This window comes from Prionailurus bengalensis, chromosome C1 (assembly GCF_016509475.1).
Source record: "Prionailurus bengalensis isolate Pbe53 chromosome C1, Fcat_Pben_1.1_paternal_pri, whole genome shotgun sequence".
Taxonomy (NCBI): Eukaryota; Metazoa; Chordata; class Mammalia; order Carnivora; family Felidae; genus Prionailurus; species Prionailurus bengalensis.
In genome coordinates, this window is record NC_057345.1 from 147,740,128 (window position 1) to 147,763,466 (window position 23,339).

Sequence of the window (23,339 nt, forward strand, 5' to 3'; positions counted from 1 at the left end):
TAGTAAGCAGGAAATTCTAGATGCAGAAGATATGAAATAAAACCAATAAATTAATGCTGTGGCCTCCAAACCTGTGAAACCACATGTTTCTGTTGTTTTAAGCCAGAAGGTTCATCATGGGCAGTCACAGGAAACTAAGATAGAGTTCGGAATCAAAACGTGGGTTGCTGCCATAATAAATACCTAAAACTGTGAAAGTGTCATCCATTTACCTTGAAGAAAATTGCTGGCAGAAACAGACGTTAGCGACGTTGCAGGTGAGGGCTTAGAAGGAAGTGAGGAGCACAGAAAAGAAAGTTTCTGTCCTCTTTAAGAATACATACATTTGGGGCGCCTGGGTGGCTCAGTTGGTTGCGAGTCCAACTTCGGCTCAGGTCATGATCTCGCGGTTCATGGGTTCGAGCCCCACGTCAGGCTCTGTGCTGACAGCTCAGAGCCTGGAGCCTGCTTTGAATTCTGTGTCTCCCTCTCTCTCTGCTCCTCCCCTGTTCACGCTCTGTCTCTCTGTCTCTCTCAAAAATAAATAAACATTTAAAAAATGCTTTAAGAATACGTATATTGTCTTGAACAGAATGTTGGTAAAAAGATGACCTTTCTAAGTGCCTTTTGTGAGGGTTCAGAAGGAAATGCAGAACACATTAGTGTGAACTGGAGGGAAGATGATCTTTGCAAGATAGTGGCAGAAACCTTGGCTAAATTGTGTCCTACAGCTGTGTGGAAAGAAGAATGTGTAAGTCATGAACTTGGATATTTAGCTGAGGAAAATTCCAAGCCAAGCGTTGAAGGTGTGGCCTGGTGTTTCTGTTCATAGTAAAATGTGAGAAGAAAGATAAATTGAGGAAGAAACTGAGAAGTAGATTTTTTTTTCTTGTAATTTGTTACAGCAGCCACAGGAAACTAATATAGCCCTTAGTGAAGTCAAGAATATCTCATATTATCCAGAAATGTCAATCTGTGGATCTTTAGTGTAGGACAAGATTAGTTTAGGCTGCCTGTTAGTTAATGTTAACATTAAATACCTGATCACTAGATCGCGATCCCTGATCAAAACGTGTTTGTTTGTTTTATTTTATGTCACTTGAACATTCAGGTCATGCTCCTATCAGCACTCATTTGATTTTTTTTAAAGATTATCCACCAAAAATAAGTAAAATAAATCCACTTTCTCTTAGAACTCAAGTTCCCAAACTGGCCTATTAACAACTCGTGAGTTGTCCTTTTGTTTGTAGATTTTTATTTATACTGATTGTTTTTTAAGACATATATTCTCAGGGCCTACTGCTGAATTGATTTGGGGGATATGGAGATTGGATATTTATGTTTTCATGAGGCTCTTGTAGGTCACTATAATAACCATCCACTTTAGGGAACCATTGGAATTACAGACCAAAGCTGGATTTGCCTACCTTTTCTTAAGTATCTGCTGCGTGTCAGATATATACTAGGTGAGTTTTATATAATATTTGCATTGAATCCTACAATGAGTGGATTCTTAATCTCTGCTTGGAGGTTCTTAATCTCTGGCAAACTGAGGTTTGAAGAAGTTGTACAATTTATCTAAGCCAGTAATTAGGGGAACTGATATTTGACCACTTATCTATCTGCTGCCAAAACCCATGCTCTTAGTACAGAAAAATCAGCATAACGCAGTGAAATGAAGACCATTCGTTCGCCTTTCCTTATATATCTTTTCCAGGTGAATCATGCTGAGTAAGTAATCTAACTTCTCAAGCATCAGTTTGCTGTATTTAGAGAAGAGGTTAATAATATGGATCACAACCAGTTGTTACAATTATCTGCATAATAGTACTTTATTAAGTATGATGGGTAAATGGTGGATGCATGCAAATATGGTTTTACTATGGTTTTTACTCTTATCTATTTCTTCTTTACAGACTAAGCAAAGTGTAGTTATATTATCTGGCAGAAGTGTCTACTCCCACAAAATGATACATAGACTGCCAGCTTCTTTTATTCTCGAGAACTGAAGGCTTCCTGAATGGCTATTTCTAGAGCCAGACTGCAGCTGAGTTTGAGTCCCAACTGTGTCATTCACTCACAGTCCAATCATGAACTAGCCTCGCCATGATTTCAATTATTCACCCGTAAAAGGGGGAAGAGATCCTGTTGGTTTAAATTGAAATGATACAGCGTGCCCATAATATTTATTTAGGATCATCATAATTTAATTATGACATTACTAACAGTAGCCGTGTTAGAAGGATGGTGAATATTCTTTGTGAGGTTCTGCTGGGCACCCTCCTGAGAAGTGTAGCACAGGCAGGGGATGGAAGAAACCAGCAATGAGGCAGTAGGCACTGCAGGGCAAGGTAAAAAACCAAGACTAATTACAACCTACCTGAATACCAACTCCCACTGGAGCCTTATCCTCCTTTCTATGCCAGCAAAATTATTTCAACTGTGGTTACTCTGTAGCACAGAGAGTCTCAGCAAGTAACCCCTAAGTAGATAGGGAAGATGAAGAGTTTAATTATATATCTCCATATATCTCCATACATGCATTCACGTGCAGAGTGAGAAAAAGAATATTTCCTTTGGCACTTGGCAGGAGGCCAGTTGGCAGGGCAATCATAAGCTACTTGGTAACATTAATTATGTCGGAGTGTTCTCTTGTGGTATATGGTCTAATTAGCATAGCGGTGGCTATCATTTGGTGAATTCCTGTGCCAGGAACTGTGCTAGACAATTTATGTGCATTCTTTCTAGACCATAAAACTCTATTGAATAAGAACTTTCACCTAATTTTAAAGATGAAGGAACTGAGATATAAAGATATTAAGTACGGTATCAAAGGATAAAGATCTGAGAAATATTGGTGCTGAGATTCAAAATAGTGTCTAACCAATAAAGCCTATGTCCTGTCCACTACAAAGAAATGCCTCCACAGGAACTTCTCATGGCTTGCATTACTTTTATAGCAACTACTGTTACTGGTTATTCTTCCTCTGCGGTTTATTTTATTTATACCCTTCCTCAAGAAAGATACATGATAAAATTATCACTGATATATGTAGTAGATGACGGATTGATGGATGAACAAATAGATAGAAAAACAGATAGACATACCCACAGATAAACAGAGCATGTGAGTCTATGTGTATATACATACAATTGTACTCTGTGACTTTTAAAACCATCTCATGGCTCTTGTTAGCACATCACTGTGCCCTGCTTGTGTCCTGGCCCAGGTGTGCAGAGCAGCTTGTTCACAATAACCTCCCGACCACCAGTGTCATCATGTGCTTTGTGGATGAAGTGTGGTCCACTCTGCTGAGGTCTGTTCATAGTGTACTTAATCGCTCTCCTCCGCACCTCATCAAGGAGATTCTTCTGGTGGATGACTTCAGCACCAAAGGTAAGAAAAACACTCCTGAAAATTAAACTTTGGTATATATGTAACAAGTCAGAGTTAGACTCCGTGGAAAACAAAGATATGGACGGTCTGTGGTTTCTTCCTCAAGAGCAAAGCACATTACATGTTAAGTGTTGAGAAGACAAATTGTCTATAGGACCAAACAGATGAAGCTTCAACAAAGTGCAAAGGCAGAATCCACCATGGTGCAGAAGAAGTGAAGAATCTCTCTATTGGGGTTATCACATAATTTGTGTACATAAGTGGCCCTTTTCCACCTGAGGTCCCCTTCCCACCACACCACAAATTTCCAAAATGCGACCCACTTCAGAAAACTTTAGCGAATAGCAAAGAGAGGACAACCCTAATAGAACAACGTAGCTTTGATCATGACCACAATGACATGGGCCAGTTTCATCAGCCTCAGAGTGCCTACCAGAATCACACTGAGGTCCGGGAGCAGGGAAAATCCATGAGAAAAACTGGTTGAAAACTTTGAGAAGGGGCCTTGAGAACATACAAAGAAATAGTATCTAGTCACCAAGCAAATGATAGTCTTCTGTATGAATGGCAGGTCCAGATTTGGAGGGACCTAAAGCTTAGATGGTTTCAGGGTCCTCTTTAAGAAAAAAATCCCACAGGGGTGACTGGATGGCTCAGTCAGTTAAGCATCTGGATCAGGTCATGATTTCATGGTTCATGAATTCGAGACCTGCGTAAACTTTGTGCTAACAGCTTAGAGCCTGGAGCCTGCTTCGGATTCTGTGTCTCCCTCTCTCTCTACCCCTCCCCTGCTTGCTCTCTCCCTCTCTCACATAAATAAACATTAAAAAAAGAAAGAAAGAAAAAGTCCCACAAAATTAGTAGGACAGTGAGCAGCAGAAGTACTTTTGGAAGCCATTCTTACCTAGGATATCTGTCAATAGCTTAATTACACATAGAAGTGATTGCAAGTCATATAAATATACCCCATAGAACCCCAACAACATTCTTTTAGATGGATTCCTCTTTGGCCACCCAACAAAAGAGGTATGATGGAGAGGGCATCATAGTAGGGAAGTGACAGTGGACTTAACTAGTTGCAGTTGCAATATCTTTCTTTCACAAATTTTTCAATTTGCATACAATGTTTATTTAGCCTTCTGCCTGGGTCTTGGCTTGGCTTGGTTTGTAAGCTGGGAAGTTTGTACAGAAACCTGAGCTTATTTTATTTCAAGGCAAATTTACCCTGTCCTGACAAATACTCAGAAAAGGTGAGCCCTCCTCTGTAACTTGGCAACCCTGAAAAGGATTTGAGATTTAAGAAACAGATAGCTTAGGGAATTGAATACAGACAAAAACCTATCCAAGAAAATGACATCAGAAAATAAAATCTGGCCCAAGGAATAAAATTTATCGAAGATAGTAAATATCAGAGTTTCTAGAATTTGATGTTAAGGAGGCACTGCTAGTATTGTCCAGATCTAGTTACTCAAAGTGTTTCCTTATCTATTCTTGCTGTGATATAGACTACCTAAAAGATAATCTGGATAAATACATGTCTCAGTTTCCAAAAGTTCGAATTCTTCGCCTCAAAGAGAGACACGGCTTAATAAGAGCCAGGCTGGCAGGAGCACAGAATGCAACAGGTAAGAAGCTGTTAATTTTGTATTTTGGCTATATTTTTGTTTTAGTTTCTTTTTTATTTTCAAATATACAGCAAATTTGAAATAATACTGCAGGGAACAACCATAATGCCATCATCATTCCACCAATATTTAGCCTTTTGCAATATGTGCTTTCTCTCTCTCTCTCTCTCTCTCTCTCTCACACACACACACACACACACACACACACGTTTGTTTACACACACTTTTTTTTCTCAACTTTTGAATTTACAGACATCATGACCCTACAACTCTGTGTACCTTAATAGGCATCTCTGAAAAAATAGAGACATCCTATTAGATAAGCACACTTTCATATCTGAATATCGTCTGGTTTATGCTCTTTTCAGACTCCCTTATTGCTCCTGAAATGTTCTTAATAGTTGCTTCTGTCTTTCGAAATTTGAGATCTAATTAAGTTTCATGCACTGCATTTGGTTATTTACTCTTCTTGGTTTCTCAATCTAGAGTAGAAAACACCCTACTTATCACTGACTTGTGTTTTTTTTCAGTGTCCAGGCCATTTGTTCTGAACATCTGACCACATTCTGAAATTTCCTCACTGTTTCCTCATGTTACACTCAGGCTAAACATTTCTGGCGTGCATACTGGATAGAATTCTACTCTGTAGGTGGTAGGACTTGCGTACTGCTTATGGCTTCAAATAAAGAGACACATGATGTCAAGTTGTCCAACTGTTGGTGATGGTAAATTTGAGCACTTAGTTAAAATGTTGACAGTCAGATTTTTCTTTGGGGAGTAAGAAGCAATTTGTGGGGTAATACTTTGATCCACATGAATACTCTGTTTTCCCTACATTTTACCCAATGGTTTGCACCCATTGATGATCATTGCTTGGATCATTTATTGCACTGAGGGCTGTTCATCTCTTCTGCCTTCCCTCCCTCTTCTTTTTCTCCCACCATTCCCCTCTCTCCCTCCCTCCTCTTTCCCTCTTATAGGGAAATCCCCACTATTAATTTATGCTTTCAAAAATTCAATTTGTATGTTATCAGCTTCCTTCCCTCCTTCCTTCCTTCCTTCCTTCCTTCCTTCTTTCCTTTATTTATTTATAGTACTCAAATTGTCCCAAATTTGATCACTAGGAGCCCCCTCAAGCCTAAGCTGTCTTGGCCTGATCCTATCTGTATTTGAGGACTTAGAATTGTTTACTTCTCTCTTCCCTGACCTGTGTCTGCTCTTCTGATAGCAATTTCTACCTTCCCAAGAGCAATATGCTCTTTTCTTCACCTCTTTTTGGTGTGTGGGTGTTGGGGAGTGAAAGGGAGGAGGCAAATCTTTTCTCTCATGAGTACTCTAACATTAATGCCAAACATATAGGTTCATTTTTACATCCTGCTGTGGAAAGACCTGTACACCATGATAATAGCTGAACTTACATATCATTCTAAACACTTTCTGGACTAATTGATTTGATCTTCACAATAACTCTAGGAGGTAGGTACAAGTACTTTCCTCATTTTGCAGATGAAGATATAAAGGCACAGTGAGGTTATGACTTGCCCAAGTTCTCCCAGCTAGTAAGTGATACAGCAGGATTGGAACCCAGAAAACTCCAAATCTTCAGTCTTACTACATTTTGCTGCCTCTAGACATTTAGATATCACTCTCCTCTGTAAGCCATGGCATTGCAGATTTCCACCAGCTTGTATTTAAGCATGTTCTAATGGTAAATTATCTACTCACCTGAGTTACACCACCTTGTAACTAGACCACAAATCTGGAACTTTTCATATCCCACTGGTTTGCTAACAAATTTCTTTGGCCTGTAATGGAAATTTTAAACTAACTACAAACACATCACACTAAAATTAACATTGCAGGGACAGATAAGATTCTTAATGATAGACTACATTTGAAAAATTAAGTAAAAATCCATGTTTGACTTCTTTTGGGAAGTAATTACCCACAAATGATACAAAACTAGGAAGTGAGGAAATAGTCCAAACTGACAAGTTTGGGGCTAAGATCTGGATAAGGAACATCCCCAGGCAAGTGGGACAAGAAGTACAATGTCCTGATGTAGAAATATGTTCTGTCTATTCAAGCTAAAGAAGGAAGTTTATTATGGTTGATGGGTACTGACCATAAAGAGAGTGGTATGAGATTCATTTGGGGGACAAGGCAATGGCAGCCTTTTGCAAAGTTTTATGAGTCATCTGAGGAGTGTAGGCATTATTCTTGGTATAACATGAAGCCAATGAAGTACATTAAACAGGTGAATAAAATTGTCTGACTTAATTTAAAGCTCACTTTGGCTGCCTTGTAGAGAACGGGTATTAGGGAAATGTGAGAAGAAGTAGGGAGACCATTTAGGAGGCTATTACAGTTGTCCAGGCACCAGGGAGGTACTAGGACAGAAGAAGGGAGTGGTCAGAGTAAGAATATATTGTGGAGATGGAGCCCACAGGACTTGTCATCAAGTAAGATATAAAGAGAGTAATAATGAAACGAGTCAAAAAATAAAACAAAACAAAAACAAAAAACCCCTAGGACTGGAATCAGAGCAACTTGGTGGATGTTCCTCATAACCAGAGGAACAGATTTGGGATTGCAGTTGAGTTCCAATTTTGTTCATGTAAATTTGAGATGAAAATGAGATATCCATGTAGAGAAAGCTGACAAGTGCAGAACCAGAAATGCAATGCTTATAAAAACTTCTCTCTGCCTTGCATGGAGCACGACGCATGCTGGAGATGATCTCCGCAATGGTCCATACTGTTAGACAACACAGGAGGCCTCTTCAGATGGGGTGCAATGAACTTGGTCAAAGCAATTGCCTACTTGGCCTGTTCAAGTACTTACGGTTACAGCCATCAAATCATTCTTTGAATTTAGTAAATCCAAATGTAATAATGTAAATTTGGCTCTTTGTCCCTAATACTCTCGAGCACATTAGCTCAATTCTAGTCTGGTAACTCTTAAAACTATTTTGACCATAACCCATGTTAAGAAATAAGTTTTGCATCAGAACCTACTGCATACCTATGTTACACATATAACTACAATAGACATTTCATGAAATAACATGTGCAACAAATTCTAGTATCTTCTCTTTTTGTTTTATTTGTTTTTTAGATTCTGGCCAATCCCACTATGTTGTGGTAGTGACTTGCTAAGGGGTCCCAAATTTAGTTTGGAAAGGCCAGCTAGGTGCATCTTAATTGCTTGTCACTGTCTAATGAAGAGTTGCTTCTAAACTATCGTAGAAGAAGAAGTAGAAAGGTATGTTTCAATGGGATTAGTAATGGCTTTGTCCAAGGATATATCCAAGGGCCCTGAAGTGTACTTGAGTCCTGTGAAAAATTCAAGGGGATTCAGAATCCTGTACCAGCTTTAGGTGAGGAAATAATTCAAGGACTATTCAGGGTCTGGACTGAGCAAGGCTGGTCAACCTGGTGAGTTCTCCCAGACTCCCCTCTGAGCATTCCCCAGCCATCACAAATAGAGCATTAGTAGGAGACGCCCTGGACCTGAACAGTCTCTGTAATCAGAGATCAGCAAAGGTATCAGGGCAGAAAATGTCTCTAGACTGCCTCAGCCAAACAAAGAGATGAAGGACCAGAATCTGAATCCAAAATCTGACAGACCGTAATAGCTATGATTTCCTAAAGATTTACCCTTTAGGATTCAGAGAAAAGGAAGGGGAAACCACAGACAAGGAAGGATGAGATCAAAGATCCAAGGACCTGCAAAAATTGGTCAAGTGGCCCTGTTTTGGTCCCAGGGTATTATTAGACTCTCTGAAAGTACATAACACAAAATATTAAGGGAAAAACAGTAACTCTCTGACAACTGGCAATGTTCACTACATATTCAGTTTTCAGGGCACGATACGTCCTTCATCTGGATCTGATTCAGGCAAAAAGATCAGGTCCAGGTCCAATCAGTTATTTCCTGAGAATGAGGAGTTAGACTGGCCAAACAGGATTTAAAAACTTGAAGGGTATGCCACGGTCAATGGATCTCTAGGGAAAATGTTCTATATGAAGCCACAGAAGTAAAAAGAGACACAGTGACTGAGGTGCAAGTGTATAAGCCAACCTCCAGGATCTCATGCTAGTATTGAACAAAAGAGCAAGTTACTGCCCTGCCAAGAAGAGTCTGCAGTCAGGAAGGTTCAGTAGTACACTCCAGAGAGTCAGAATGGAGATCAGATTCTCATTTCCTTTATAACAATGGCATTTAGGAAATATTTGACATTGCTATGAGCATTCCAAAGAATCAGTTGGCTAACCTTAAGTATGTGGACTAAAGTGGCATCTAATTCCTGGACAACCCTGAGGTCTCCTGAAAAGCAACAGTCCTTCCGTAAATTTCTACAACTTGTTTTTTGCTGCAGGTAAAACAGATGGTTTCCTTAGCATCATTTATAAATTATTATGAAAATTTAAACAGCCAGACAGGTTCACATTCCTCAAGGAACGCTACACACAGCAAACCAACACTAACTGGTGCTGACACCAATATCCCAAGCTGGTTAGCTAAACCTATATGGGAGCCCATACTCAACAAGAAGCCAAAGCTTTAGGCACATTAAGCATCTCTGGGCTGGTCAAAAAGTAAATAAATAAGTAAGTTACAATCAAATCCATCTGCAAACAATCCAGCATTGCTGGGACCTACTCTTAGGAAACAGAAAAACCTGCCAGTTGGCCATCAAGATAAGATTATTTTGAGCTCTTGCTTAAATACTCATTGACAAACAGTAACAATACTAGACGTTTATAAGGAATTTAGGTATTAAGTAGATCTTAGAAGTAGCTCTACTAGGTAAAGCTCAGAAAGGTTAAGTGACTTATCCAGTGTGGCTAAGGAAAGCAGAGCTGCATGACCTCAGTCCTACGTCTATTTCACCGTGACTCTCCAGGATAAGAATCGTGTGTGAAATGTCCCCAGACCATATCCACCACAAGTGGAAATCCTAACCAGAGTCAGCAACATAGACAGATCCCTGGTCTAGTTCCTGAGATCTTATTTTAAGTTAAAAAGTGTCTGAAAATGGAGCAATGACATTCACGCATAGGAGGATTCTCTTCTTGCCCAAAATAAAACAGTATAAAATTCCAGTCTATGTTTTGGGCAGAGGCTGCTTCCTTTGGGTCCTGGCAACAAGTGAATGAAAATCTGTATGGGGATCTGGGCCAGGTGGGAAGTGAATGTAGGGTTGGGGACCCACCTAGCTACCACCAAGGACTGAGAAAGTCAATCCAGACTCTTTGACCCTATAAGCGTATCCTGAGGATAGGAACAGGCAGTCTCATAGAGACTGCTCTTTGGTTTAAATGGACCAGCAGTAGCAGTGATAAGAGGTAAAAACAGAGAAGGAGGCAAACCATAAGAGACTCTTAAATACAGAGAACAAAGGGTTTGCTGGAGGAGAGATGGGTGGGGGGGGATGGGCTAAATGGGTGATGGGCATTAAGGAGGGCAGCTGTTGGGATACGCACTGGGGTGTTATATGTAAGTAATGAACCACTGGGTTCTATTCCCGAAACCAATACTGCATTGTTTGTTAACTACCTTGACTTTAAATTTAAAAAAATAATAAGTAGTAAGAGAAAGGGACTGTCTTCTGCACCTGTTATATATACCAACCAAGTAGGACCTTAGCAGACCATGCTTGCGTACCTTACACACTAGATGGCCCCTGTGAACATTCTCACACAGGGAGCAGGCTGTGCAAGGGGAGACCCTTAGGAGATAATGATCTTTCATTATCAAACAAGCCATAATCTCTGAAAATAAGACTCCCCCAGCATGATCAGGAGTTATAACCGTTGTGTCCCAACAATTGAAGATGAGCGGGGACGGAGACTTTGGTCTAGCACAACCCACTTCTGCCTAAAGAGACTTCTCAAGAACATTCCTCACCAACATTTTGGCTAAGTTCGGTTTCTTCACCTTCTTTCAAAAATTCCATTGTTGATCAGTTAATTGATAAAATATTGAACCATTAATTAAGAGGTTGGTTACAGTTTTTAGTGGATCATGATCTATCATCCAGGTATCTAATTTCACCTTGTTCTTTGCCTGCTATTGTCTTCTGCCTTTACTTCAAGCCTTCACGGTCTAATAGCTTTTCTTCTCTCTGGCCATTTTTTCTTTCTTTTTTTAGGCACACAGGCAATGGAATAAACTCTTTTCTAATATCAGGCTGCCACTTGGCTGTGCAAACTTGGAAAAGTTTAAGTTCTTTGTTTCTCATCAAAAGGAATAAAACTTAGACCTCCATCTCATTTCCGAAGTGGGAATAAAAATTAGACTTATACTTCAGGGTTGTTGCATGAATTAAACAAGACAGCCATGTAGAATGCTTAGAACCATTGTCTGGCATAGAAAAAAAACACTTAATTGAAAATAACTGATGTTATTACTGGTTAGTCAAGAGCTAAGGGGGGGTGGGCAGCCGGGTATTAGAGTGGTCAGTTCAAACAAGACAAAATCAAAGTAACGCTCAAGTCTTTAATCATTTCCTCCAATAATGTAAGTAAGAAGTGTAAGTAAGAATTGAAACAGAAGAAAAGTGCTGACTCCCTCAATGTTCCATTCTTCCCTGTAGAGAAATGGACTGATGGATTGAGCAGATGTGAGGATCCTCTTGCTGCCTAAAGGAGCCCAGAACAAAAGACTCCTCCTGTTTTATAGCCCTGGGGGCTAGGGTGAGAGAAAAGAGAGGGGTAGGAGTGGGAAAGTACCAAATGCTGAATCAGAGTGGAGGCAAATGTGCTGGAGATCTACCCATCTCCCACATGGTGAAGCCGGGTTCCTGGCCTGAAGCGGTCCTCGGAGTGGAGGAAAATGGAAGAATGTGGACTGGAAACACAGCTTTGCTGAGGGCATGTCCACTGAGTGGGAGGGAGGGCCTGAGCTCTTGACTGCAATTCCCTTCAGAGGCTGGGGCGCGCTGGCTGCAGACCGTGTCTGCTGCGAGAGGGCGGCCTCCCGCCACGAGGCCTGCCAGAGAAGCTTCTGTGATTGCCTCTGGTCAGGCCTGAAAGGATACACAGGATTTCGGTCATAGTTCAGATTCCTCAGGTTATTATTAATCTTAGACACACACACACACACACACACACACACAATCCACTTGCATAAATCATTTGGAACAATGTAGATGCTACTTAGAATTTTATTGAGATGAAAGTACTGCTGCACACAACGAAGAGGAGACCAAGGATTTTTAATGAGTATTTTTTAGCCTCCAAGTTTCTCTTTCTTTTCTCTTTCTCCTGCCACGCTCGTGTTTTTTATTGTGGCAAAATACGGGTGACATATAATTTACCGTCTCAGTTCTATTTCTTCAGTGCACAGTCCAGTGCTCTGAAGTATATTCACACGGTTGTACAACCCATCTCTAGAATGCTTTTCAGCTTATAAAACTAAAACTCTCTACCCATTAACCTATTCCCTATTCTTCCTCTCACCCCTGTAGCCCTTCCACACTGCCTTCTAGCCTTGCTGATTCCTCCCCTTTTGCCTGTTTGTACCCCTATTATGCAAAATGGTATTTCCCCTTTCTGATGCCAACCTTGGATTATCAAACTCTGCCTGGTCTTCTGAAAAACAAAGCTCAGTTTTCCACAGACCCCCCCCCCCACCCCAGGGTAATGGGACCCACCCTCCTTAGAAGAGACAAAGGAGCCACCTTTTGAATACTAAGGATTCCCTTCAAAGTCTTGGCTACCCATTCAAAGTGGCTTATCAATTTTTTTTTTCAAACAAAAATGATGCTTCCAGAAACAAAATTTCTTTTATTTCATGATAGAATGAAAATATAGAGACCAGGAATTCGGTGATAGTTCCGGCCTTTACAATGTACTGCCTTTGCAATCACCTTTCTGGAGCAATCTCCAAGACCTTTGAACACAACAAACACACACTCAGTATATCGCTTTTTTCAAATGAACTTTTTTTTCTGGCTCTCTAGGTGATGTGTTGACATTCTTAGATTCTCACGTGGAATGTAACGTTGGTTGGTTGGAACCTCTTCTGGAAAGAGTTTATTTAAGTAGAAAGAAGGTAGCCTGTCCAGTAATCGAAGTCATCAATGATAAAGATATGAGGTAATATTGTCATATTCCACAAGATACTTCTAAGTGACTCATTAACTAACAGCAGCAGAAAGTACTGGCGATATTCCTAGGCTGCACACTTTTACAAATCCGAGAAATACACAGTTAATCCATTTACATAAATGGAAACACATAATAGATATATCGAGATCAGAGAACGTCAATCCAATTGTTTACTTGATCATCAAAATGCTTAACCCTTAATACCAAGAATTCCTAATACTCATTGTCCAGTTCTTTCCTCTTTCTATTCAGCTGTGCCCCAAAATATTTATGTCCCTTAAGATTCATTCATCTTTTTTGTGGGAAATATACATATGCTCCTAATTTTTTCCCTCAACAATATCCAGAACATTATTAAAAGACAAGTGGAAGTTAAAAACAAGCAATCCAGCCAATTAGTCACTAATGCAAGTTGTACTCATAAATTCTCTTGAAATGTTATAAAAAGTTTGTGATAATCTTGAGTCATTTGTGTAAGCACTTGCTTCATTCATTTTAACAAGATATGGTGTCAGGTTGATTAAGTAAGTATATGTGTATGATCTCAAGCAGCATTTGTGTTCTTTTCCTGGATTAGTTACATGACAGTGGACAACTTTCAAAGAGGCATCTTCGTGTGGCCCATGAACTTTGGTTGGAGAACAATTCCTCCAGATGTTGTTGCAAAAACAGAATTAAAGAAACTGATATAATACGGTAAGCGTGTGAGATTTAAGATTAGGAAGCAATCGTGTATCTTTTTGCAAAGGCATGGGAAGCAATCCCATGAAACAAGTATTTCCCGTCATTCTATAGACCATCAAGAATTATGGTTTTAGCCAATAGATGATCAAAAGCAAGCAAAGTTTCCCTAAGAAATTAGTTTCCCACTACCAAAACTCATTTTTTAAATGGTCAATTATACCCTATTCAGCCCTGAATCCAGAGAAATTTGCTAACACTATTCCTTCTCCCTGGGATTTACAACCTAAGAAATATAAACTAGTTGAATATGCTGCATAAATGCTATATAAGCACACCTAACATTAAAGGCAACATGAGTAAAAATTAGAAGAGTAAATAATAGTAATAAAAGTATTATTGTAATAATAACTATTGTTAGGATTTTCTTTTGGTGTCTAACTCTACCCCTTCCATGGGAAGGGTGCCATATTCTGTAAGTGAATTGAGAAATATACACAGAAGCAGATATGAACTGAAAGTGGGGTTTTATTGCTAGAGAAGCTGGATTGAAGAACACAGCTTAGACCTGAAGTCAAAGTGAAGACTTCTGAACACTTCCCCAGGAGTCTAGACCTGCATGAAGCCAGCCTCAGGCAGAGTGGCAGGAGTCCCAAAGACTCCCCAGTTGGAGAGAGAACTTGAACTGACAAATGTAAAGAGAAAGCCCAGCCCAGACTGTGCATTGTGGCATTATCTCTCAGAACTTACCCCCTATCCTTTGCTAGGTGCCATGCTTTCAGAATTGATATTCCTAGCAAGTCAAGTAGGCTTATTATCATTTATTAAGCAGTCTGCATTTAGCCCTCTCTATAACCTTAGAAAAGGTGGTAGGTAAGATTGCCATTACAGAGATGAGGACACTGAGCCTTAAAATAATTAATTTTCCCAGGGATATATAGCTTGTAAAAGAACAAATTGGGATTCAAATCCATATCTGCCCGAATGTAACACTCTTGCTCTGATCCCACACCTAAAGAACATCTTTGCCTTTTTCAGACTCCCATTTGGAGGGTCAATGTACTGATCGAGCTCAGATTATATCCAACATAACATTGGGAAGAGAATGCATTCTGGATAGATGGGAAAGGACATTTGTCATTCAGACAGAATATGTGCCTAAGGGGAAGGGAAGTAGGTGTGGGGTAGGAATTATTTTACCCTTAAGATTCCTGTATACCCTAAACACAAGGCAAGCTCTCCACACAAACCCCTTTCAGCTGGCTCAATCTTAACACCATGGGAAGTGATTACTGCTGATTCAAGTGTAGTTTCTATCCCCCATGATCTATAACAGTAATGAAGGCTCTGGAGTCAGACTCTTTGGATTCAAATATCAACTGTACTATTGACTGATGGCGTGAGCTTTAAAAGGTTACTTAACCTCTTTGAATCTCTGTTTCCTCAGTTCTGCGTTAAGACTAATAGAAGTAGCTACCTCCATTATCTGAGAATTAAATCTGATTATATAACATGCTTTAAAAAGTGTTTGCCACATAACAAGCTGTCATTTAAGTCTGTCTACAGTTGAGGCAGTGTGGTGGAGTGAGAGATCATAACATCAAACCAGACCACCTAAATTGAACCCCAGATGTACATCATACTAATCTGTGGCCTTGGGAACATTTCTAACCTTTTCTGTGTTGTCCTTTCTTAATGGTATATAGTTTCAGGGTTTTTGTAAAGTCTGAGGTTACATATATATATATATATATATACACACACACATACATACATATATATATACACACATACATACACATATATATACACATATATATACACACACACATATATACATACATATATATGCATACATACATACGTATATGTATGTGTGTATATATATAATACTTAGAGCAGTGCCCGGTACTCCCTTAGCACTAAATAAGCATTTTTAAAAATAACATATTCGGAGAGTTTGGGTCAGAGAGTAAAGACAATAAGAATCATACTTCCAAACCCCATCTTTGTTGACCCCAATCAATCTCTGCCACCATGAACCACGGAACTGATCACTTCAGTGCTATTTGTGACTCCTTTCCAAGACCTCCCCACCCTCTATAGCTATTTTGAAATGTCTCTTAACTCCACCACAACTGCACAGGGGACCCACTCTAAAAAGTTGAATTCGCATGACATGCAAGTTTAAAAAAACAAACATTTCTTTTTGTAGGTGTCCCGTCATGGCGGGTGGACTATTTTCCATTGATAAAAATTACTTTTTCGAACTTGGAACATACGACCCTGGGCTTGATGTCTGGGGTGGAGAAAATATGGAGCTCTCATTCAAGGTATTACCAAGCAGTCCTCAAATTCTTTCTACAATTAAGAGTTTTATCATTTGGTTTCATTTTACTAACATAATCAGCTATGGGACTGTCTCTGGGAAGAAATTTCACAGAAACTTTAGGGTCTCTAGATGAATGTTTTTCTATCCCAGATTGAATTTGGAAGAATCAATAGCTCCCATGAAATTTATCAGAGTTCCCTAGTATTTTATAACACTGTTTCTACATCTGAATATAGAGGGAATATTGTCTGCCATTTGACCTAAATGATGTGAGATTCATACTTCATACCAAACATCTCCAGGAACATTTTTCTGATATATCAGAAGTAATGAAAGCATTCAGTAATGGGTCATCTTAGTGCAAGTGACAGAGGCACAAAAAGTGCCTTTAGAGCAGGCCATCAACAGGCGATCTTGCAGCAACTTTGGACATCTCAGACAGCTCTGGGTATTTATGATCATTGATCAACACCTAAGAAATCCTTGGCAGTAGCCAGAGTGAAGAGAATCCAAAAGGCAACTGTTTTCTTAGGGAGTGGGTTGGTATATAGTAAAAGGGGTATTACTTTGAGCTCATTTTCAAGTTGTGTTCCATTAAGTTATATGGATCACCCCAAGATGTAAGGAGGGAAAATTGAAAGAAAAAAAAGGAAATATATACTCCTTACCCTGATCCAACCAAAGCAGGACTTCATATGATATATTTTATACATTGGGATTCTGTGAGAATTTCTTTATTAAAAAAAGATGTACACTGCAGCGTAGGGAAGAAAACAATATATATTTTATGAATCCTAAAATGCTCCACAGCAATGTACAAAGCAAATAAACATGTTGAGCTTAATTGAAACCATTGAAAAAAATTTTAGACGTTGACAGTAGTACTTCAAGCTGGGGGGGAGGGAGGGGGGAGGGGGTGGTCACCAGGTGGTTCCTGTCATTGTTAATTGCCCATGAATTGTGGGCAGTCATGTGATAATTGATGCTTCCTATCAAACTGTTACAGGTATGGATGTGTGGTGGTGAAATTGAGATCATTCCCTGTTCCCGAGTAGGCCACATATTCAGAAATGACAATCCATATACCTTCCCCAAGGACCGGATGAAGACAGTAGAGCGGAACTTGGTGCGGGTTGCTGAGGTCTGGCTTGATGAGTACAAGGAGCTATTCTATGGCCACGGGGACCACCTCATAGACCAAGGGTTAGATGTTGGAAACCTCACCGAACAACGGAAACTTCGAAAGAAACTAAAATGCAAAAGTTTCAAATGGTATTTGGAGAATGTTTTTCCTGATTTGAAGGCTCCCATTGTGAGGGCTAATGGTGTGGTAAGTTCAAGGAGCAAGTTAAATTGTGAGTCCATAAATACTAAATTTAAAAACTCTTGAAAAAGTGTGGAAAAGAATGAAGGATTGCACTATAAATAAATATCCAATATGAGGGCAGATGAGACAGAGCATGGTTAAGGATTAAATATAGGTGAACTTGAGGGAGGCTTTTAGGCAGCTACATTCATTGATTAATTCAGCAAGTACCTACTGGATATCAATAAACCACACAGTATTTCAGAACTGGATTATAGGGTAAATATGTATAAAGTAGACTTGATGCCTATTTGTGGAGCTTAAAGGTGAGTAAGGGAAACCATGTACAAATATGTAACACTTAAATAAAAAGTAAAATGGCTCTAATTTAGGGAACTGGTCCCTAGTGACCAGTCCTTCTAAGCTAGAATATTCAACTCTGAGGAGATATTGAATGCTGGCCCTCAAAGACAAGGGTCAGCCAAACTTCAAAAAAGAGAGCCCTAGGCAGAGGATGCCCCTTGTACAAAAACTCTAAGTTAGATGACTGTCTAGGCACTCAAGAACTGGAAAGAAGATGAATGTTGTCAGGGTGTGAAGGAGAAAAGAATGGCAACAGATGAAGAGGGAGAGGAAGGAAGAGTGGTCCCATGGGTCCTTTTAGGCAGACTAAGGATTCTCCTTTCCCTTTCCCTTTCTTTTTCTTGTTTCTTACTTCCTTTCTTTTTCCTCCCTCCCTCCCTCCCTCTCTCTCTCCTGCTCTTTCTTCCCTTCCTTCTCTTTCTTCCCCTTCCTTCTCTTCCTTCCTTCCTTCCTTCCTCCTTCCCACCCTCCCTCCCGTCTATCTTTTCTTTCTTTTCCTTTCTTTCCTTTCCTTTCCTTTTCTTTCTTTCTTTCTCTCTCTCTCTCTCTCTCTCTCTTTCTTCTCTCTCCTGAAGGTAATAGGGAGCTATTGAGTAGGGTTAAGATTGGGATGACATGATTTAATTAGATTTTCACAGATTTCAAACAGGAACTGAAAAGACAATGACAGAGAAAATTCCAGGGCACAACATAATGTACCAAAAAGGAAGAAACTGAGCTAGACAGGTTGGACACAGTACAAAATCTATGAACTAAAGCAAGAAAGTAGAGAAACTGGATGAAAGCCATTCCAAACCCATTCTAGGAGTGGGGCTTAATTCGAAGAGGATGGCAAGACGTGAGGATACTTATCATAAAATGGGTTTAGAGGTGATTAGTCAAGACTTGACCTAGAGCTTTTCCTAGTCATGCATATTTTTAATCCGTGTTACTGCTTTCTCATTTAATTTTTATTTATAAATATTCCCAGCATTATTTTATTTTCTTTCAGAGTTTTCTTTTTCTTCATGCAAGAGGTTCTCAGACTTGACCATCAGTAAGCCTGCTATTTTAGGCCATGTTTTTTTCAATTCTCCCTAGAAAGTGAATTACACAAACCAATCACTCTCTGTCTAGGAAAATTCCTGATGGCAAGGACGTAGTAGAGCCATTCTCCCAGTGTAGGGAAGATCCTGGAAGAGTATAAAAAAGAGGAAACTTGAAAATTCAATTGACAAATAGTAAAAGTGATCTGTTTGTAACATAATGTAGTATAAAATGATCATTTTTATAGGTCAAAATAGAATAACAGCTATTTCAGGTGGTTTATCCTGATATTTTTTTTTCTAGGTAACTCATTAGGGAGAACACCATGGATTTATACACTATTCAAATTATTTGTCTGTAAAATAAACAGACACTTTTTTTTTTTAATTCCAACTCCTGAGTAAGGAAAAAAGAAATTCTCACCATATTCTGTCCTAACACAGAATCTCAGCAAGAGCATTACTGAACTTTAACCACCAGAGGGAACTAAAAAACTACCTTTTGCCTCCTCTGTGAGGCTAATGTGTCTAAGAGTTCCCATGAAATTTTTGAAGAGCTCTTCTATGAACAGCCGGCTGATGCCTGAGCTATAATATATTAAAATGCACAAAATATTTTTAAATTATTTTTTTGAATTCCATTTGTTGCCTTCCTCAGACAAATTATAATCAAGATGCCACTGGCTTCTCTTTGAAGCAACTAGTAGGGAGTATTATTACCACTTAAAAAAAAAAAGATCTTTCACTAGGCATTTCAGACTTAAGATTAACTGAACCATTATTTTAGCTGGAGAGTCTTGAAAAATCCCAAGAAAATATTTTACAATTTAAATCCAGTGAAAAGGTTTTTGTTTGTTTTCTTTTCTTTTTTATGAGAACCAATCGTTTATTGTTGAACCAAAAATGTTTGATGAATAAAAGAACCTCACTATGTGTCTTTATACACATTGGATTAAATGGTTAGTAAGCAGCCTATAGCCTAATGTTTAGCAAATGCCGTGATAAACTGTGGGGAACTCCACCTCCTAAATTGGAAAAGGAAAGAATTCAAAATGGATAGATTTTGAAAAACAATTGAAAAATTTACATACTGCCTGGTGAAAAAAAAAGATTGAAATGGTTTACATTAAAAACACAAATATAATTTTTTAAGTTTATTTATTTTGAGAGAGACAAAGAGAGAGCATGAGCAGGAGAGAGACACAGGGGGAGAGAGTGAGAATCTCAAGCAGGGATCCATGCTCAGCATGGAGCCTGAGGCAGAGCTCAATCCCACGACCCTGGGATCATGACCCGAGCCAAAATCGAGTCAGATGCTCAACCTACTGAGCCACCCAGGCGCCTCTGAATACAAGTCAATGTTTAAAACCATTCGCAAGTCAATAAAGAATAACAACCCCTTAGCACTTCATAAATCGTTTATACATGAAGAAAAGCAGTTTCTCCAGAAATCTCTGATCAGGAGGAAGGGAAACAAATCTTCAGAGAACTGGGGGGAGTGGTAAGTAAGGGAAAGAAAAATTTTCTCCTTCCATCCAATGCCTTTCCATGTTTGGCAGAAGGGACTGTACAAAATAAATACAAAGTAATCAGTTAAACCAGGGGTTCCCATACACTGCTCTGGGCAAGGTTAGTTGTGCTGCCAGAAATAGGATCCCAGGGCCAAATATATTTGGCAAGCACACTGCACTCCCTCGTGTAGCAGACAACTAAACATTGCCGTCCTAGGGGTTCTGCCAGGTTCTGGAGCAGTCCAACCTGTTCAGCTGTAGTGAAGCCAGAGTTTTCCAAACACGTGGGAAGGTATTTTCTGAGTAATCCACAAATACAGAAGTTTATATTTATCTCAGTGAAAATCCAGACAACAACTGGGTCGCATTTCCCTTCTTTAATCTCTAGGATTATCCTCCTTCAGTGCATTCTTATTAAATCTCTTCTCTGAAGTTGATTCCTTCTGTGTGTCCTGACTGCTCCATTAACTAGTGGTGGATTGTCTCTTCCCATATTTGTCACGTTAAATTGTGAATGGAGCTTTCTTTGGAGATTTCTGATGGAAATTCTGTCCTTCTAGAGTTCTTTTCCATGCCAGCCACCCTAGAAGTAACCACCCTGGCACTATTTTTACGTCTGTCGAAGTTCCTATCCAATGCAAGCAGTTCAACTTGCATCTCAAACCCAAATGAAGGTCAATGCAAGGTTCAGATTCCCAAGGGAGAATCTAGCCTCCCCTTGTTGTCTCCCTGTGCCACTGGGTAAATTGTTTTCCCCGGGACACCATTCTAGTGAGGGTCTACAGTCGTCCATCTTCATGTGAAAGACTGCAATCCCAACTCTCTGGCTTGTCCATGCCCAAGTTCTTTCTCCTGTCCTTACAATATCAGTCCGTTGCTTACCAGTATTTGCCATTTTCCCACTTGCTAAAAGGTTTTGTTTTGTTTTGTTTTCTGCATTTGGTGGTCCCTGAATATTTGCCTTACTTTCTTGCAACCTAAGCTACGCAGGTAAAAGTGAGGACCAACCAGTGAGCATGCTGTTATGAAGGCTCACAACTCTGTGAGCTGGACAGTTGCATCATAAAGCACCCTGGATTTAGAGCTCTGTGTTAGGCACGATAGAACAGGAAAGGGCACAAATAGTGTCCCTGCCAACAAAGACTTTCCCCCCGCTCCCAGCTCAGAAGGCTTTCCTGAGTGTAGATTTGACTCTACACAGCTCTTCTAGAAATCTAAGAAGTCTAAATTGCCCTATTAACTCACCATCTCATTAGCCTTCCCCAAGATGTCAAAGACAGCAAGGGAATCAACATTTTTCTGCATTAAATGGTGACTTATAGAAAGCTGCCTCCATATTTGACCCTGTAAATCCACTAAAAACCTGGGGGGCCTGCCAGATAGTGTCTTTAAGCTTGGCTCTGTACTAGCTTTCATGACTTTCCTATAATGAATTGTAGCTTGCCTGAGTCATTAGGAAGATTCTGACAGGGAATCAGCTGGACTCTGCTGTTCTTTGAAGGACTCCATTTATCTATGATTCAGTGCCTAAGCAGTGAAATAGCTTGGAGGGGTCAGCCAGGGAACAGAGCCCATAACTGTTGGTTTGATTAAATTGCAAGTATGTGCGTTGACTTTTAATGTATGCATCAGAAAAACTTGAGACAAGAAAATAACTACTTCTCATGCTACCTTTTGCTCATTCCCTATTCAGCATTCCAGGCAAGGGTTAATTAAAAGCTTCTGTTTGTTGGCTCTGTGGCTGAATCATAGGCCTAAATTGACAGATTGAAGCTGTACTTTAGCAAGATTACATTATGTCTCTGTTAGAGATAGCAACCAATAAAATCGTATAGTGCTAAGTAATGCTAAGCTATCAACTTAACTATCTTTTAACCTTATTATAGTTTTATGGCCTGTGTTTTCTGAATGTCTTGTTCTACTTCAAAATATTTTTTTCTTAATGCATATTTTATATTTTGCTTCCTAGCTTATTAATGTGGCCTTGGGCAAATGCATTTCCATTGAAAACACCACAGCCACTTTGGAAGACTGTGACGGAAGCAGCAAGGTACCTGGCCTGGGTTTTCTCTCTCATAGGTGCAGTGGATAGATGGCCCAGGTGTAGGTGATAAGTGCAGGGTATGGCACATTTACTGCTCGCTTGAGAAATTTATTTTCGCGTTTACAAACAATAATTAATTTACACATTTCTACATAATCATACGGTTGGTGATAAGAGAGCCCACAACTAAACGTACAGACAGCGAGCAAGGGAGTAAAAGTGTGGGTACTGAAGTCAACCCACCAGGGACCCAATGCTGGCTCCACTGCTTTCGAAAGTGTGTTAACTTTACAAACTCTTTAACCTTTAGGTAAATAGTCGTGATAACAGTCCCTACCCCTAAAACAGGTTTGAAGATCAAATTATGTGATACCGATGAAACATGTAGAACGATATTTAACACTTAGTGCTCCACAAATGTTCACTGTTATAATGATAAAGACACAAAATGTGAAAAATTAAAAAAAGTTACATCTAAAGATAAAATAATAAAGGAAATGAAGGAAGAACATATTTTTAAATAATCTAAGGGAGAAATTTTGTTTTGATTCAGTCCCCTCCTCCCCATTCTCATACATATAAAGAAGCATGTGTAATTTGCATATATAATGCAAATTACATAATCCATGATCCATGATGGAAAACCCTTCAACGAATCTCTGACAAACTCAGAACACAACGGATAGGGGAGGAAGGAGGGCCCAGGAGCACAGGGTAAGGACTCTGCAGTGCCGGAGGTGAGCTCTGAGTGATGGGACCTCCCTCTTCAACATGCGTTCCCTACCCATTCTCATTCTGTGGGGATATTATTGGTTTGGGTGCCAAATAAAACTCATAGGAACATCAGTACATGAGTACAATGCAGCTTCCTAAAATTGTAGATCACACTTTGGTGGAGAAATTATTTTGTGATGACAATCTAGGCTTGCCCAGACTTACTTGTTTGCTTTGACTTAGAG

The 23,339-nt window shown here is 39.6% G+C and overlaps 1 protein-coding gene across 1 annotated transcript in view; it reads left to right on the forward strand.

Annotated features, from left to right (window-relative positions):
- The window catches only part of GALNT5 (polypeptide N-acetylgalactosaminyltransferase 5), a 41,616-nt gene that overhangs the window by 11,871 nt on the left and 6,406 nt on the right, over positions 1–23,339 (forward strand). Inside the window, 8 exon segments of the mRNA XM_043576763.1 lie at positions 3,210–3,376; positions 4,882–5,001; positions 12,971–13,106; positions 13,696–13,778; positions 13,781–13,814; positions 16,015–16,132; positions 17,138–17,461; positions 22,306–22,386. Of these exon segments, the coding sequence (XP_043432698.1) occupies positions 3,210–3,376; positions 4,882–5,001; positions 12,971–13,106; positions 13,696–13,778; positions 13,781–13,814; positions 16,015–16,132; positions 17,138–17,461; positions 22,306–22,386 (1,063 nt within the window).